At 46.3% G+C, this 15,922-nt stretch overlaps 2 protein-coding genes across 2 annotated transcripts; both read right to left on the minus strand.

The window, feature by feature from the left end:
* Positions 1-1,034: 1,034 nt before the first annotated feature.
* LOC123354867 (nicotinamide N-methyltransferase-like) lies at positions 1,035-5,350 on the minus strand. Its single transcript, XM_044997228.1, has 3 exons — positions 5,289-5,350; positions 3,216-3,423; positions 1,035-2,302 (listed from the first exon to the last, which is right to left on the minus strand). The coding sequence occupies exons 1-3, from the start codon at positions 5,332-5,334 to the stop codon at positions 1,837-1,839; spliced, it is 720 nt and encodes a 239-aa protein (XP_044853163.1). The 5' UTR covers positions 5,335-5,350; the 3' UTR covers positions 1,035-1,836.
* Positions 5,351-5,452: 102 nt separating this feature from the next.
* On the minus strand, positions 5,453-13,975 carry LOC123354865 (nicotinamide N-methyltransferase-like). Its single transcript, XM_044997226.1, has 3 exons — positions 13,792-13,975; positions 10,859-11,066; positions 5,453-6,827 (listed from the first exon to the last, which is right to left on the minus strand). The coding sequence occupies exons 1-3, from the start codon at positions 13,949-13,951 to the stop codon at positions 6,401-6,403; spliced, it is 795 nt and encodes a 264-aa protein (XP_044853161.1). The 5' UTR covers positions 13,952-13,975; the 3' UTR covers positions 5,453-6,400.
* Between the last annotated feature and the right edge of the window lie 1,947 nt (positions 13,976-15,922).

Below are 15,922 nucleotides of genomic sequence, written 5' to 3' on the forward strand. Positions count from 1 at the left end.
TTCTGAAATGTCGTTATGTTTGGCCGTGACAGGAAAGCATTTCTCACCCATCTCTAGTCACGATCTCCTGCCAACGTCTGGTAGCTTAACAGGGGGATAAACGTATCTAGACATTACATCTCACACAATGGATCTGTGCCCTGCCCTCTGATCCTGCTGGACACCGGTAGCCCTTCCTGTTGCCACTTTAACCCCTTATTGCACATGCAAACTACATTCTTCATGTAACCATTCGGGGGGGTTCATTCTTCACACCGAGATAGATTCTTGCAGAACTCACAGGAAGCAGAAAGGTATTAGTGGGTGGAAGAGAGGGGGAATGAGATATACCTGAGTTGGTGTTTAAGGGGAAACTTCAGGGGCATTGGAGCAGGGCATGTCAGCAAGCTACAGGCCCTCACTGAGCCGCTGTTATCATTTCTGTTGATCCCCAAGAATGCATCTGCCAACTGCGCAGTGATGGGATCGGCAACATCTTTTCACCTGTTTTAGGTGTATTCTGCAGCGGTGGCAGGTGTACGTTGGCTGTGATTTTCCCCTTTTGGGGAGGGAAAAAGTGTAGTGGTATTTCACTCAACTTTCCTTTTACATTCAGCACTGAGCCTCTGCTTTAGAGGGTTTTCAGGAGAGAATTTAGAGCCTTTCACGTGTGTCCCCTTAAGAGAAGAGAGGACTGACTCAGGGTATGTCTACACAGGAGTAAAAGAGCTGCATGCCAGGCATGGCTGTGGCTGGTCTGGTTCCAGAGCTCGGGCTCCAGTCCAAGCCCAAATGTCTATGCAGCAATTTTCCAGCCCCGGAATCCAATCCCCATGAGCCCTGGTCAGCTGACCCGGGCCAGCCTCAGGTTTTTTATCCCTGTGTAGACATAATGATATAGTTTTAATCCAGATATATTAACCTGTAAATCTACTTCTGCAAAGGTAATAATAAGACCTGGAAACACAGATTATTGCATATGGGAAACAGATCTTTATTAGGCAAGCACCGATTGGGCCAATGCATGGGCCAATGCAGCTCTCAAGCCCCAGCCAATCAGTACAAACTGATCAATGTTAAAATCACAGTGAGGTTATTGCCGTTATTGATAACGATGTGTCCAGTGTGAGCCATGTTCTCAATGCCGGGAGACAAGACTCCCAAGGAGGCATGATGCCTGCCCCAAGCAGTTCACAGTCTAGTGCAGATGGCATAGAAAGGCACAAAACTAAACACGTGACATGGGTGTGAGTTCCAAAATTTGTGGTAAGAAAGGAGTAGCTCAACCATTATCAAATGTAGCTATTTGTGGAATTTGAATGTAGAGTCAGCTCAGGGGCAGAACCTCTGTTCTTAAAGGTCTGCGGTGGTTAGGCCTGTAGATGTGTTTTGATCCTCTTTCTAAACCTCATCCATCAATAATTCCAAATCCAGCACTGATTGGGCCCAGTGCTGCACCACTGAAGCCAATAGGAGTTTTGCCACTGACTACTGGGAGCAGGCTCCAGTCCATTAGCAGTGAGAAGGACTTTATATGATTCATTATGTAATTATCATTAATTGCACAGCTGCAGCATGAGACTAGGCAAAACATGGCAAGAGCAGGGAGAGGATGAAGCACAGTAGGGTGCAGCTGCACTGGATGAAGCACAGTGGGGTTGGAGGCCAGGGAGACATTATGGCAGCTCTAAATGGGAAAGGACAGAGATGAGGGCAGCTTTAGTGGCACAACAAGGGGTTCAAGCTGGTGCATCCTGAACAAACAGGTTCTCCAAGGTGCTTGGAGGTCATCAAAGCTCTATAGCACACATTGATTTTCAGGTCTACCAGCATCTACAGCTAATCTATTCTGCCTCTCTACTTGCCTTGGGCTGATGTATTTTCTTTTTCATATTCTTTGCCCTTCCCTTTGGAAGCAACTAGGTAAGAGATCCCCTCATGATCTACCAAACTAGCTGTATGGCATATGGGAGTCACCTCAAACTGCAAAATATCATAACCGGCCTCCTTCACTGCTTCCTCCAGAAACTCCTTCTCCAAAAAGAGGCAGGGAAACTTGTGTTGGCCAACCATATAGTAATTACACTTCATTGTGGTCACCATCAGCAAATGACCCCCTGGCTTTAACAGGGAGCTGATATTCTTCAGGGCAGCACGGTAGGTACTCAGGTCTTTGCAAGTTTCTGCTAAACAATGGCATATGAGGAGGCAGTCAGCAGGGGGCAGAGAGGCAAAGGTCACAGGGTTGAATTTGGTGACATCACATTCCAGAACCTGCTTGATCGTTCTTCGTAATTTCTCTTCCTTCTCAGCCCACTTTTTCCTGGAAAGATAAATATAACACTGAAGATAAATGTGCTACTGTTGTGCCAAAGAACCCTTCATATCTCGGACCAGTGCACACAGTCAATATATCTGCAATCGGCTCAGTGGATGAGAGTTACATAGTCACACGAAATCTCTGCTGGGTGGAATTCACCTGCTTAAAGCCAGATTTTCAGAAGAGCTCCGCTCCCATTTAGCCAGAGTTGGTCACACTTTATATGAAGCTCCCATTTATAGTGGTTTTATAAGGGTTAATAAATGACACAGGTATCCTACAGACACAAGTACTATGTGTCATAAATGTCTGGTTATCAGCAAATCTGTAGAAAAGGGTGGAAATCGCTATAAGCTATCTATTGATCTGTTGGGCTGTGTAACAATTTTTAGCAACAGACTAAGTCCTTATTAAAAAATGTTCTCACCATTTATTCACCCTTTCCAGCCCATTCATATCAATGGAAGATTATATAAAGTGTGGCCAATCTAAGGAGCTCAGCACCCCGTGTGCTCAGCAGTTTGGAACATCTGGCACTTACAGTCCATTTTGAAGGCTAAAGTGGGAGTGAAGGGGGGTTAACCCTGAAATGTTTGCCACTCTGCGGCGGGGGGAAATTACCCTTGTAGGAGTAAACCTTCCTCTTGTAAGCGTTGCAATTTCAAGCTCTGAGTCTGCTGAATTGATAGGAATCCCTTGCTGGGGTCGCTGGAGGGGAGTCCTGGCTCCAGACTTCTCTTACATTTTTCCTTTCCTTCAATCCATTTCTTTCCTTTTATCCGTATTGAACACCACCATAACACATAATACTTATTAGGAAAAAAGCACCCCAGAGAAGGAAGATCCACAAATTAAAAGGGATTTTGACATATTTTCTTTAGTTAAATTGTAACAGAACTAGGTCTCCCTCCCGTACCTGTCCCCTTCCAGCTCACACACGTATTTCACCAGCGGAGTCCAGTCAAATGCTCCCGGTTCTTTCTTTAGCCATTTCTGCAGTTCCTGGCAGTTCCGATCCGTGTGGTTTGTGACAATGATCTCCTGGAAGGACTCACAGGCAGAGAGCAGTTCGCAAATGCTGGGTCCACCGCCAATATGAATCAGGGTGTTGCCTTTAACGCCATCTGGTTTGAAATGCACAATACCTGTGTATCAGCACATACAGCAGCAGAGGATGGGAGAGGAGGAGGTTTGAGGGGCTGAGGGTTCAAGTTGGACAATTTCCCCTTTGGGTTTATAAAGGGTTTTAAGAAGGCCAGTTCCATGAGAGGTAAAATGCAGTGAAGGACCCTTTACTGGCTTCAAGACTGAGCTTGATAAGTTTATGGAGGGGATGGTATGATGAGGCTGCCTCATAAGTAGACTGAAAAGGCTTAGATTCGTATCAGTAAACGTAAATAAAGGTTGATTTCACCACACACACACAAACTGACTAAAAAGCATTTCCATTGATAATAACTGAGATACACAGCTAGACAAAGTAAGAGAAATCCCTCTCCGGAAATTCTTTGACTTGGATTTGAGGATATTTAGCTGTAATATTTTGACATGTGATATTGACAATTGGTGTTTTAAAGGTTATAAAACTTTAGCTTTTAATTCTCAGTGTCTATTGTCATTAAATCATTGTTCTCTGACTCCCCCCACCCAAGTGTCATACAATTTCCCACCCAGGTTGGTTTCAGTTTTTGGTTGGGTTTGTGACTCCCTTGAGGCGCGCGTGCACACACACACACACACACACACACACACACACACACACACACACACACACACACACTCTTTCAGCACCGAGTGTAGCTGAGCTGTGATAGACTGTGACCTCCTTAGGTTTCATAAACTAAGCAGGGTGGGGCCAGCACTGTCCTGGGATGAGAGCCCTGTAAAGACAATGAGAGGCTGCAGGGAGTCACCTGCCTCCCCCTCTGGGTTATAGAAGTATTTGTTCAGGATGAATTAATAAAGGTCAGATGAAGCTTGAAGCCTGGATTAGGCAGTGATTTTGAACCCAGATGATCTGCTTTCTGTTGATCCTCACCTTGGACATCCCCAGACCAGTGCTCTTTGCTATGCCCTGAAACGCTTTCCACATCCGCTCAAACCAAATCGAAGTCTCTCCCTCATGGCATTGCAGAGCACTACTGCTCAGCCACCCCCTTGCTAGGTAGCTTGTCTAAATTCACCTGTTGCCACCAATGGAAATAGCCAACCGGTTCCGTTCAAGGCTTGGCTCAAAAGGTTGGCATTGGCTGCCTACTTTCTGTTGGAATCCCAGTTCCAAATAATGAATTTTGGGGTTCTCTGGCCATGCTGAAATATTTTTTAAAAACACTTGTTTGGGTTGATCTGAAAAAAAATATTTTGCTGAATTTTTGGTGAATCAAAAAGTAAAAGAAAATTCATTTTGGGTCAAATGGAATATTTAGTTCAACAGGAAACTGTGATTTCTCTAGATTTTGAGTTTTGTTTTTATATTTCTGTATTTTTAAAGTAAATTGAAGGACATTTTGAAATGAAAAGTCATTAAAACTTTTCATTCTGAAAGTATTCCAGGGTTGGAATAAGGCAAAACAGCAGATACTTTGTTTTTTTCAGTCAAAACAGTTCAGTGAAACCAACACAAATTTGTGACATTTTTGATATCACCAAATCTGTGTTTTTCACCAAAAACAATTTTGGCCAAATTTTTTTGCCTGGCTCTAGCTGTGAACTCCATCACTTGAGACATTTAAACCTGGACAGGACACAGCTTGGGAAACTTTACTCTAGAGAGCAGCCTGGGATTGGCAGAGGGGGCTGGAAGAATGGGATAGTTGCTGCTTGTATTGTGACACTTTCTTCGGGGACCCTTACCACTGCCTGCCCTCAGTGTGAGGAAGTCTTGTCTGTGCCCGCAACGTGAAACCACTAGCCTCTGGCAGCACAAGCACTGCCTTCCTGCCCCTCGTAGGCCTCGCTTTCTTGGTACAGATTATCAGTAGGCACATACCTTCCCCCTGAGTTCTCAGAATAGCCTCTGGCACGGCCCAGCCCATGTTCCACTGAACGGTCACAGAACACTCAGACCTGCTACTCCCTAAAGGAAAAACACGTACCAGCTTGCAAGATTCAACTGAGGATCACCACTCAGCTGAGCACACTTCAATATATACATAGAGTGAAAACAGGAATAAGTTTATTATCAAAACAGAGATACAAGGACAGCAAGTGAGGATATTGCCAAGCAGTGGTTACATACAAAACAAAATCATAACGTGCTTTCTGGAGCCGACACTTACCTAACAAGGCATTCAAATATTTCCTATGAGATAGCTTACCCCACACCCTTTTCTCAGCATTTTCAGCCAGTTTAGCTGAGATCACTTCTCATCAAATCAATCCTGCTGGCAGTTCTCACAGAGTAAAGGAATAACTAGAGGTTCATCTGCACCCCAGAGATAGTTTCAATAGTTCATTGCCTTATGCCTAAACAAGATAACCCCTGCTGGCTTATTTTTTCCTGAAGCCCCTGCAATCAATTCATTAGAATTTTGCTCAGACTGTAAATGGGCGTCCTTTGCGAACCACACAATGCTCAGTTTGCACATGATGAGCCAGAGTGACATACGCATCTCTGTCTTGCCTGACAGAGGTATGTGGATCACCTGGTGGCCTGCCTTAACTCACAGTCCGAGGGAACATAAGTTTTAGTATATATCCATAACTATTCATGTTTTCCATACATACATCTTGCAATGATTATGATGATCAGTGTGACACAGGCTTTCATTAGAGACCTTACATGACCCCTTTTGACGAACCCAGGAGATCCCTCTACACCTATGTACTCCGGGGCCATCTGCCGCTTGGTGTCAAGGGGTCCTTGGGTCACGTCCCATCTCTCAATTCTATATTCTTTGATTAATGCAGATTCTAATGCAAAATCACATGCGGGGTTGGTTTTGAGAAGCCCCCACCCCAGCTCCCTGTGCTCCCTGCTCCCTACAACTCCCTGCCCCTCACAGAGCCAAAATGCAAGTTTGCCCCAGGTGCTTTTTTCCCTAAGGCCAGCCCTGCCCTTTCCCTTGCACCGAGGATCTTTCCTGTTCATTTTCAGCAGGACTAAGCAGGCCGCTTGCACGCAACCAGACTCAGCACAGCCTCAAAATCTGAAAATGTGCTTTCGGAACGGTTTGGGGTCACCTCAACACACTGTACGTCATACCCGGCCTCTCTCACCGCTTCCTCCACCGACTCCTGCTCCAGGTAGAGGCAGGAGAACCTGCGCTGGCCTACCATGTAGTAGGTTGCTTTCAGGACTGTCACCATCACCAAATGGCCTCCTGGCTTTAACAGAGAACTGATGTTCTTCAGTGCTGCACGATAACTGTTCAGGTCTTTGCACGCAGCTTCCAAGCACAGTGTGGAGAGCAGGCAGTCGGCCTGGGGCAGAGACACAGGGGCCACAATGTTGGATTTGGAGACATCACATTTCAGAACCTGCTTGACTTTCTTTCTCAACTTATCTTCCTTCTCAGCCCACTTTTCCCTGCAAGAAATGTTATATTGTGTACTATTGCATGATTTTCAGTCTGTCCATCAGACCTCAGCAAGGGGATGTTCAATGGACTCGAAAGGCAGCACATTTAAAACTAATAAGAGGAGACACTTTTTCCACACAGCACACAACTAACCAGTGGAGCTCATTGTCACAAGACACCACTCAGGCCAAGAATTAGACAAAAGGATCTGATATTTACACGGACAATAGCCAGTTACATTACAGTAGGGATTAACCATAACCAAGACCTGAAGGGCTATAAACCCTCCTGCTTCAGGGCCTACGTGAACCCCTGACTAGCTGGAGTTAGGAGGAAACTTTCCCTGGGTGTTAGGCATTTCACAATTGGCAAACTGCAGAGCAATGCAGCAGTAGCAAGAAAGGATATTGGTGTGACTCTCCATTCCTACTGCTCCAGGAGCATGCGGAGCTTTGGACAGCTCAGCATTTTCTCTTTGCATCAATACCTTCTGCGTGTCTGATCTATGGAGGGAAGGAGGAGGCTCCAGTGTTTAGTATGTTAACCCAGAACCCTGTAGACCTGCAATCAGTTCTGTGCTCTGCCACAGATCCTTCTGCGTGGCTTTGAATAAGTCACAGTCGCTCTGTGCCTCAGTTCCCTCTCTGGATAATGGGGGTAATGTCACAAGGGTGTTAAGAGTCAATGCATGAATAAAAATAGAGAGTCTCTCAGACACTATGGCGATGGGGGCTGTACGAGTTCCCAGATAAATAGTGTCTCATGCCTCTAATCTGCAGCCCTTCTTCCCCCAACCCCCCATCATTCCAGTCCTGGGCTGCATCCTTCAACAGCTCTGCCTGAACAGCCGCCCTGCTGTTCCAGTCCAGGGCTCTCCCCACCAGTGCCAATGCACCTCTATCCAGACCTGCATTCCCTGAGCCTTGCTATGCCAGTCCTGCTCCCCCTACACACAGATCCATGGCTCTGCTGATGCCCCTCAGCCCTAACCTACTGCTCGCTCTTCCAGCCTGGCCCCTCTCCTGAACTGAGACTGCCACTGGTGTGGATTTCAATTAAAATCAAGTAGCTAAAACTATTCACTGCCCTCTGAAAAGATAAGGGCTGATGTATTTGGAAATATTTATGTGGATGTTTAGCTCTGGAGAGAGATTCGATAGCAAGTCTCTGCAACACAAAGCCCCACATCAGACTGAAACACCATCGCTGCCATACACAGAGACAGCTGCTCTATCTAGATACACCTGTTTTATTATTGATCAGTTTTGTTACCTCCTTAACACCATGGCCATTTGTAGACCCATGTAAAGACACGGGCCCCTGTTCCAAGGACCTTGCTCTCCAGCCTAACTAGAACGTTTTATTCTAGACAAGCTCTCGACAAGGTCCCGTGAGAGGCCCCTGCTGGCCCAGAGTGGAATTTTACAGACATTTACACGCTATTGGGAAATAGTTTGTGTGGTTCTCCAGGTTTCAATTTCCTGTTTAAACCATAACCCCACAGGAAACTAAAAAGCGAGACAGCCACATTCCCTGCCTTGGCCAAGCCGCAGGCTGCAATGACTGGACCGTATTCAACCAGAGTGGAAAAAGGACGAATTGAGAGAAGCAGGAGTGGGATCAGTCTTTGTACAACTGCACTCACACAGTTGGCAGTAGCTACTTGCACCCCATTGAATGAATGTCCTGGGAGGGGTAATGCCCAGAACTACAAACCTGGAAATTATCAGGTAAGGAGAAACTCTGACATGGCGCAGCAAAGGTGATGTGTACAGAAACCTGCTTACCAGAACTGGAGAATTTAACTAAAGGTCTCTGTCCTGGTTGTACATTTCAATATGACTTTGGATTCAGTTTCAAATCCCGCCACATATGCTTTTGAGAGACACACACTGAGTCCTTTCCATCTGTGGTGGGAGCAATGGTCATGTAGTCAAAGCAAAGACCTGTGTTCTAGTTCTCACTCTGCCACTGACTTCCTGTGTGATCTTGGGCATGTCACTTCCCCTCTCTGCACCTTAGTCTCCCCATCTTTAAAATGGAGATTAAAATGCTTCCTTATCTGTCTATGCAGTGTAGTTGTAGCCATGTTGGTCACACGATATTAGAGACACAAGGTGGGTGAGATAATCTCTTTTATTGTACCAACTTCCATCCAATAACTTGATCCAATAAAAAAATTTACCTCACCTACCTTGCCCCCTTATCTGTCTGCCGAGGTATTTATGCTATGCCCATCACCATGGTTGTTATGGAGATAAACTCACTAATGTTTTTAAAACTCACAGTCAACCTCTGGAACTCATTGCCAGGGGATATTGTGAAGGCCAAAAGTATAGCTGGGTTCAAATAGCATTCGATAAGTTCGTGGAGGATGGGTCCATCAATGGTTATTGGCCAAGACGGTCAGGGATGTAATCCCATCCTCTGAGTGTCCCTAAGCCTCTGACTGCCAGATGCTGGGACTGGACAACAGGGGATGGATCACTTGATAATTGCCCTGTTCTGTTCATTCCCGTTGAAGAATCTGGCATTGGCCACTGTCAGAAGACAGGATACTAAGCTAGATGGACCTTTGGTCTGAGCTGGTATGACCATTCTTATGTTCCTATGAGATGGAAGGTGATTGAGAACTGCAAAGTATTAATATATTATAAGAATACTTATTTCAGTACAATAGTGTGAAATTTAGACTGTAAGCTCTCTGGGGCAGGGACCTTCTTTTTGCTGGATGTTTGTACAGCACCTAACACAAGGGGATCCTGATCCCTGGCGATGCAGGGGTGCTGGAACAATTTTTATAGTGGGGATGCTGACAGCCATTGAACCCAAATTGTGAACCCCGTATATAATGCAATCAACTTCAAGCCAGGGCGTACTGCAGCATCCCCAGCCTCCTTACTTCCAGCACCTATGTGTGTCACGCATCATGTTACCTATAGAAGTCTCCGTACGGCGGATCCTTGTGAAATAGAGGGGTTTCAACATGAAATTGTGTCCTGAGAATTATTATTAAAGCCGCCAATCATGAAAGGAAAAATGACAAATTCTATGCACAAAGAAAATGTTTGCTCTAAATTTTCAAAAGTGACTAGTGATTTCGGGAGACTCTTTTTGGGTGTCCAACTTGAGCTACCTTAAAGGAAGCCTGATTTTCACATGGGAAGTGCTAGATTTTGGCCGCTTTTACAGCATCTCATTTAATGCACCCAAACAACTAGTCACCTGGGAAAGTGTGCAGAATTGGTCAGAAAAATGTCTAAACCAAACTTTGATGGAAAATGATGGGGGAAGTTACACGAAGATGTCCATGATTTTTTGTTTGTTTTCCAACCAGCTGCAATTAGTGTAAAAAAAAAAAAGAGTTACTTAAGTTTGAGAAGTATGCAGGCTTCAGCGCTTTATGAGGAGTATGGGAGGCTTTCCTGATAGCAGCTACAGGGAATGTGTGACAGTTGTTCTGTTTGCAGCACTATTCTAGTCAACATTTTTACGCAACACAGAGATAAGCCCTAGGCCCTGATCCTGAAACACGTATATGCTGCTTCACTTCAGGCAATGTATTATTACTTATTATTTGTATTACTACAGCGCAGGGGCTGCTGGAACAATTTGTATAGTGGGGGTGCTGAGAGCCATTAAACCAAACTGTAAACCCTGTCTATGATGGAAGCCAGGAGGTTCTGCAGCACCCCCAACACCACTAGTTCTAGCAACTATGTGGCTATGGCTTGTGGGTACTATGGTCATTAAGATAATATCATAATAATTATAACTAATAATAATAGTGATGCACGACCTATAGGGTTCAGCTGGCAGCTTTCAGACATGGCAGTTGGATCCATGAGCAAGTGCTTCCAGTAGATTCCCATTTCTTGAGCCTCCCTGCATCTGTCATATGTCAGCCTGTGGGGTGTCCTAGTCAGTTTGTCATTGTGTTTTTACATCATACTCTAGTAAGAGGTCCCCTCTCCTGCAGGGGTTCATTTCAGTGACAAGACATCACTGGATCATCAGTAGCCAGGTCTCCTTCCCTTACCTGTCTCCTTCTAGCTCACACACATATTTCACCACTGGAGTCCAGTCGAACGCTCCTGGCTCATTCTTCAGCCATTTCTCCAGTTCCTGGCGGTTCCGGTCTGTGTAGTCCGAAGCGATGATCTCCTTAAAGTTCTCGCAGGCGGAGAGGAGCTGATAAATGGTGGGGCCACTGCCGATGTCAATCAGGGTGTCGCCTTTCACCCCACCTGGTTTGGAACGTCGGGGAACGAAGTTACATTGGCGCATTGCATGACCCATACGTCAGAGAAGTTGTACTCACTGCTGATTGGGGTTTGTGGGGGGAGGTGTTTGGTTTTTTTATTTGCTTCTTTAAGGCCTCATGTGAATGGTATGTAGGATGGAACACTCCTCCAGCAACAGCCTCATCACCTAACGCGGTGTGTCCTGGCTAGGGCCTTTGCCTAGGACTAATGAAATCTGCCACAGACTCGCTGTGTGACTTTGGTGCGTCACTTAATCTCCGTGAGCCTCAGTCCTTCATGTGTTAAGTGGGAATAACAATCCTGCCTTTGTACATCTTGTCTATTTAGATTATAAACTCTCTGCCGAGGCTGAAGTTGGCTCCTTATTCCCAATTCCTTGTTTGTGGTACTAGCTTCCTATCCATTGTTCCCAGTTGTGTATTTAACCTCCACAATTATTTAAAAATATGTCAATGTAAGACTAATTATTTTTAGAAATTTCATCAAATGTATGTGATTGAATGTGCTAAAAATTTAAATGACTGATAACTTAATTATTTATTAATTGAATGGCCAAATAAGTGGATTGGCAGTGTGACATGAGGCAGAGTATTGCGCAGTAACAAAACTTCAGGTCAGCCAGCGGCGTGCCTCAGTTCCTTCAGAATAGTCTAACAGTGACAGGGATGTGTCACTTGGGGTGACCCAAGCCTAATTTTGTCATGTTCAGCTCGTCAAAACCCAGCTCCTTACTTCGTTAGTAATCGAATAATCCGATCATTATCTTTTACATTTTTATCGGTTCAATCGCATTGATCAATATATTTTAAAATCATTTTGGCCTTTGAATAAGGGTCTCAGAACCATGAATAAGGAACCAAGAATAAGGACTTCAGTATCAGAGCTCTCTGGGGTAAGGATTTCTTATGTGCTTGTACAGCGCTGAGCACAAACAGGGTCCCGATCTCTCTACTATCGCAATAATCATTCTATAGATGCTCATTACCATAGCTGTTCTGAGACCATGATCCTGAACATGCTTTAAAAATGTTGCTAGATTAGCTTAAACAACTAGAAAACCAGAGTAGGGAACCAGCAGTGGGAAGGGTAACCCAGAATAGCCTAGTTATAAACTGCTTAGCATATGGTTGGGCTCACAGCTATAAGATGCTGTGGAGAAGTTGTCCAGGGTTTGTAGTAACATCAGTAAGCCCTAGTCCATTTCCAGGTTTAGAATCCAGCTGTTCCTTTTCATAACATATAGCAGGAAAGAAATCAGATTAATTTATGAAGAGGCAGGATTTTTTTTAAATTCCTGTGATATTAAAGGGTTTAACTGCTTGTGCAACAGTGAGGACCATTCCAGATTGCAACATTGATCATAGTAGGATACAGGGAACCAGGTCACCTGCTCCTTTTACTAGTTGCAATTTCCAGTCCATCCGAGTCAGTGATTTTAATTCTCATGAAAGTCTGGGGTTGATGACACAGATGGCTCCCTACTCTGGGTACCCCATCCTGACTCTGCCATTCCAGCCTTGGGCCTCACCCTCTATTCTGCCACTGCATCTCATTCTTGAGCTGCAGTTTCCACTCGCTCTTCCCCTCCTGGGCTGTAGCGCACACAGCTCTGCTAATGCAGCTCAAGCCTATACCACAATACGCTTGTTATTCTAATCCCGAGCTTCACCATACACAGCTCTGCAGCAGTGATGAGCTGCCAACATTTTAACAACCGGTTCCCTATAAAAAGTTCTGATTTAAGGGGGGGAGCGGGGGAGGGGCCGGGGCAGGCGGAGACATACTTGTGGGGCCAGAGGCCCCTGCAGGGCCTGGGGCAAATTGCCCCACTTGCCCCCCCAGCAGCCCTAGAGCTTGCAGCTCCCTCCCCGCTCACCTTGCTGGCAGCTCAAAGCAACTCCGGAGCTCAGCTGAGCTGCCCAGCTGATGCCGGCGGCTGGCCACGCTGCGGCTGGGGGGAAGCGGGGGAAGGGCCGGGGGAGCCTCAGCCTCCCCAGCTGGGAATCCTGGGAGCAACAGGATGGTCCGGCCCGCGGACCGGAGTTCTTTGCCCACCTCCTGGCCCTTTAACAACCGGTTCTCCATGGAGGTCTAATTTTAGCAACCGGTTCTTGGGAACCTGTGGGAACCTGCTCCAGCTCACCACTGCTCTGCAGATGCTCTTAAATCCTGACTCACAGTCCCTACCTTTCTCTAGTCTAGGTCTCCTCCAGCCGCAGCTCTGCCAATACCCCTCAATTCTGACCCAAAGCACCTCCCATTATTCCAGCCCTTGACCTCTCCAGAATTGAGATTGCCACTGACGTATGGATTTTAAAGGGGAAAATCAAGTAGCTAAAACTACCTGCAACACTTAGAAAACAAAGAGGCTGACATACTCTGAAACACTTTCAGTAGCTTAGTGTATGTAGCTCTAGAGATTTGCGTGTGTGACGTACAAAACCCCACGTCATGCTGAACCATCGTGGCCTCTACAGCTGCTAATTACAATTAGAAATGCTTCCAAAATTATTTATTATGGGCATGCCCCAGACATGCCATGAGTATGAAGACAAGACTCCTGTCCCAAAAGCCTTACTACCCTCATAGAGCCTTGTTGTGTCCCGTCACAGACAGCATTATTAAACGAGCGTGAGCTCACAGGACAAGGGAAAAGCTGAGAACGTCTCAGCCCTAGAGCACTGTGCCCGCAGGACACTGTACTGACCTGAAGTGAATATCTTAAACAGGCTTCTCAGTTTTAATTCCAGAAATTCATTCCCTTGGCAATGATTGGAACCGAAGGAATAGCGGGTCTTCAAATATGCTGCAGGGTCAAAATCTTTCTGGTAAGCGTCTCCCCCTGTGAAACTAGCAGGAGATTCCATGTTGCACAAACAACTTCTGCTCTGTGTTTGTTCCCAGTGGAGACTGATAGCTCTTCCTGTTGATACTTTAACCCCTCCTTGTACTTGCAAATTCCACTTTCACTTCAGACTAAGACATTTTTCAGGCTGAAAGAACCCACAGGTTCTGCAAGATTTTCTCAGTCTGCAGAATCGAAAGAAGCAGCAGCAGAAAAGAATATAGGGGGAAGAAAGTGTCTGAGGTAGGGTGACCATATTTTCCCAAAGAGAAAATGGGACACCGGGTGGGGCTGGCCCGAGGCTCCCCTGTATGGGGCCAGCCTGAAGCCCCTTGCCACCTCCCTGCGTTGGGCTGGCCCAGTCCCGGCTGCTTTCCTGAGCCTTCCCTCCCTTCCTCTCAGGGTTGGCGTTGCCGCTCTCCCACCTCCACCCGCACGTTCCTCCGTGTCCCGCAAGGGGTTGCCCCCCACTTTTTTTGGCCAAACTGGGCATTTGTCCCATTTGCTGTTGCCAACTGATGATCAGTTGGCAAGAACAAATGGGACAAATGCCCCAAAAAAATGGGGACGGTTGAGACAGGGCTTAAAAAAGGGACTGTCCCAGTCAGAATGGGACATATGTCACCCTAGTCTGAGGCTATGTCTACACTAGCCATAGGATGATGATCTGGTCCTGAGCTCCGATGATCTGGTCTGGTTGGATCTGGTCTGGTCCGGAGCTCAGTCAAATGCTCCCAGCTCATTCTGCAGCCATTTCTGCATCTCCTGGGGGTTCTGGTCCATCTAGTCTGTGGCAATGATCTCCTGGAAGGTTTTGCTGGTATATGGTGGGGCTGGTGCAGATATCAATCAGGGTCTCCCCTTTAATATCGTCTGATTTGGAATAAACAATCCCAACTTCTCGGGACATACAGCAGCAGGGGATGGACAATAAAGTTGGATGGATAGAGGCTGTTTAGCAAGCTTAAGGATTTCTCCTCTACATTTCTTAAGGGTTTCAAGAAAGGCATTTCTCATGAGAGGTAAAATGCAACGAAGGACCCTGTATGCAGCATTTCCCTCACACAGGGATGTCTGTAAAATGCTTTGAGATCAGCATGTGAAAGGTCTATTGTGACAATGATCAACAGATACATCACAGGTATTCAGACTGTTGTAACAGGCTAAAAACTGAGGTTGTCACTTAGGCTTGCTTGAGCCCCATTCAAATGAGAACTTCAACGTCTGGCACAGTGAAGTAGGAAGAGTCACCTTACATGCCCGGCTGCTGGTCATGGATAGGCAGCCCTTGATGGCAGTGCCCAGTAGCTGTACACAGATGGTGGACTGCCAAGAAACAGGGCGTGACTATGGCTCACCTTCCATCCAACATTGCACATAAAAGTACCCTGGGTCCAAGGTGAGGGAAGAAATAAGGCAGCCGTGTTGCATCATCTTATCATATTAATTGTGAGTTTCGCAGTATTTGGCATTTTTCTTTACAGCTGGAACTTTAAGTACCTTCCAGGTGGCCACAAGCCCTGGAGCATGAACAGCCCGGGACAAACACCTGCTGTGAGTGGCACCATGGAAACTACGTGACGGGCAACTCCTGGCTTGATGGCCTATGCTGGCTTCTTTAATATCACCGACTCATCCGTGGAATTCTGGGACTAGGGCTGGATGGAGGATTGCATGGGATGAGGAGCTGATCACACCTCTAGAGAGCCTGTAATCTAGGCACTGGGTGAGATGGGACAATTTACACTGCCCTGATTTGTGCAGTGAGCACCATCTCCCATGCTCTCCCTGACCCCTGCAGCCTTTGCCCTGAAGAACCCTGCACATGTGCTCACCATTTCTCTCCCCTTTACCCTGTCATGCTGCCATGGCCCGGTACTGTTCCATCTCCTCCAGTGTTGCTTCTTGGACTCTGAGCAGCCCCATTTTTATGCTTCCCCTCCTACTCCCCCATTTACTTTGGAAGGCCCACCTGACTCGTGGGCACGGTCCA

The sequence above is a fragment of the Mauremys mutica genome, chromosome 22 (assembly GCF_020497125.1).
Source record: "Mauremys mutica isolate MM-2020 ecotype Southern chromosome 22, ASM2049712v1, whole genome shotgun sequence".
NCBI classification, from domain to species: Eukaryota; Metazoa; Chordata; order Testudines; family Geoemydidae; genus Mauremys; species Mauremys mutica.

What these genes read in the sequence shown, in the direction of transcription:
- LOC123354867 (XM_044997228.1), bottom strand. Translation starts at nt 5,334, where the DNA reads ATGGGCTGGGCCGTGCCAGAGGCTATTCTGAGAACTCAGGGGGAAG. An exon ending in TCTGAGAACTCAGGGGGAAG is followed by an intron (nt 3,424 to 5,288) that starts GTATGTGCCTAC and finishes ATTTCAAACCAG; the next exon opens with ATGGCGTTAAAGGCAACACC. An exon ending in TGTGAGCTGGAAGGGGACAG is followed by an intron (nt 2,303 to 3,215) that starts GTACGGGAGGGA and finishes TTATCTTTCCAG; the next exon opens with GAAAAAGTGGGCTGAGAAGG.
- LOC123354865 (XM_044997226.1), bottom strand. Translation starts at nt 13,951, where the DNA reads ATGGAATCTCCTGCTAGTTTCACAGGGGGAGACGCTTACCAGAAAGAT. An exon ending in GTTTAAGATATTCACTTCAG is followed by an intron (nt 11,067 to 13,791) that starts GTCAGTACAGTG and finishes GTTCCAAACCAG; the next exon opens with GTGGGGTGAAAGGCGACACC. An exon ending in TGTGAGCTAGAAGGAGACAG is followed by an intron (nt 6,828 to 10,858) that starts GTAAGGGAAGGA and finishes CATTTCTTGCAG; the next exon opens with GGAAAAGTGGGCTGAGAAGG.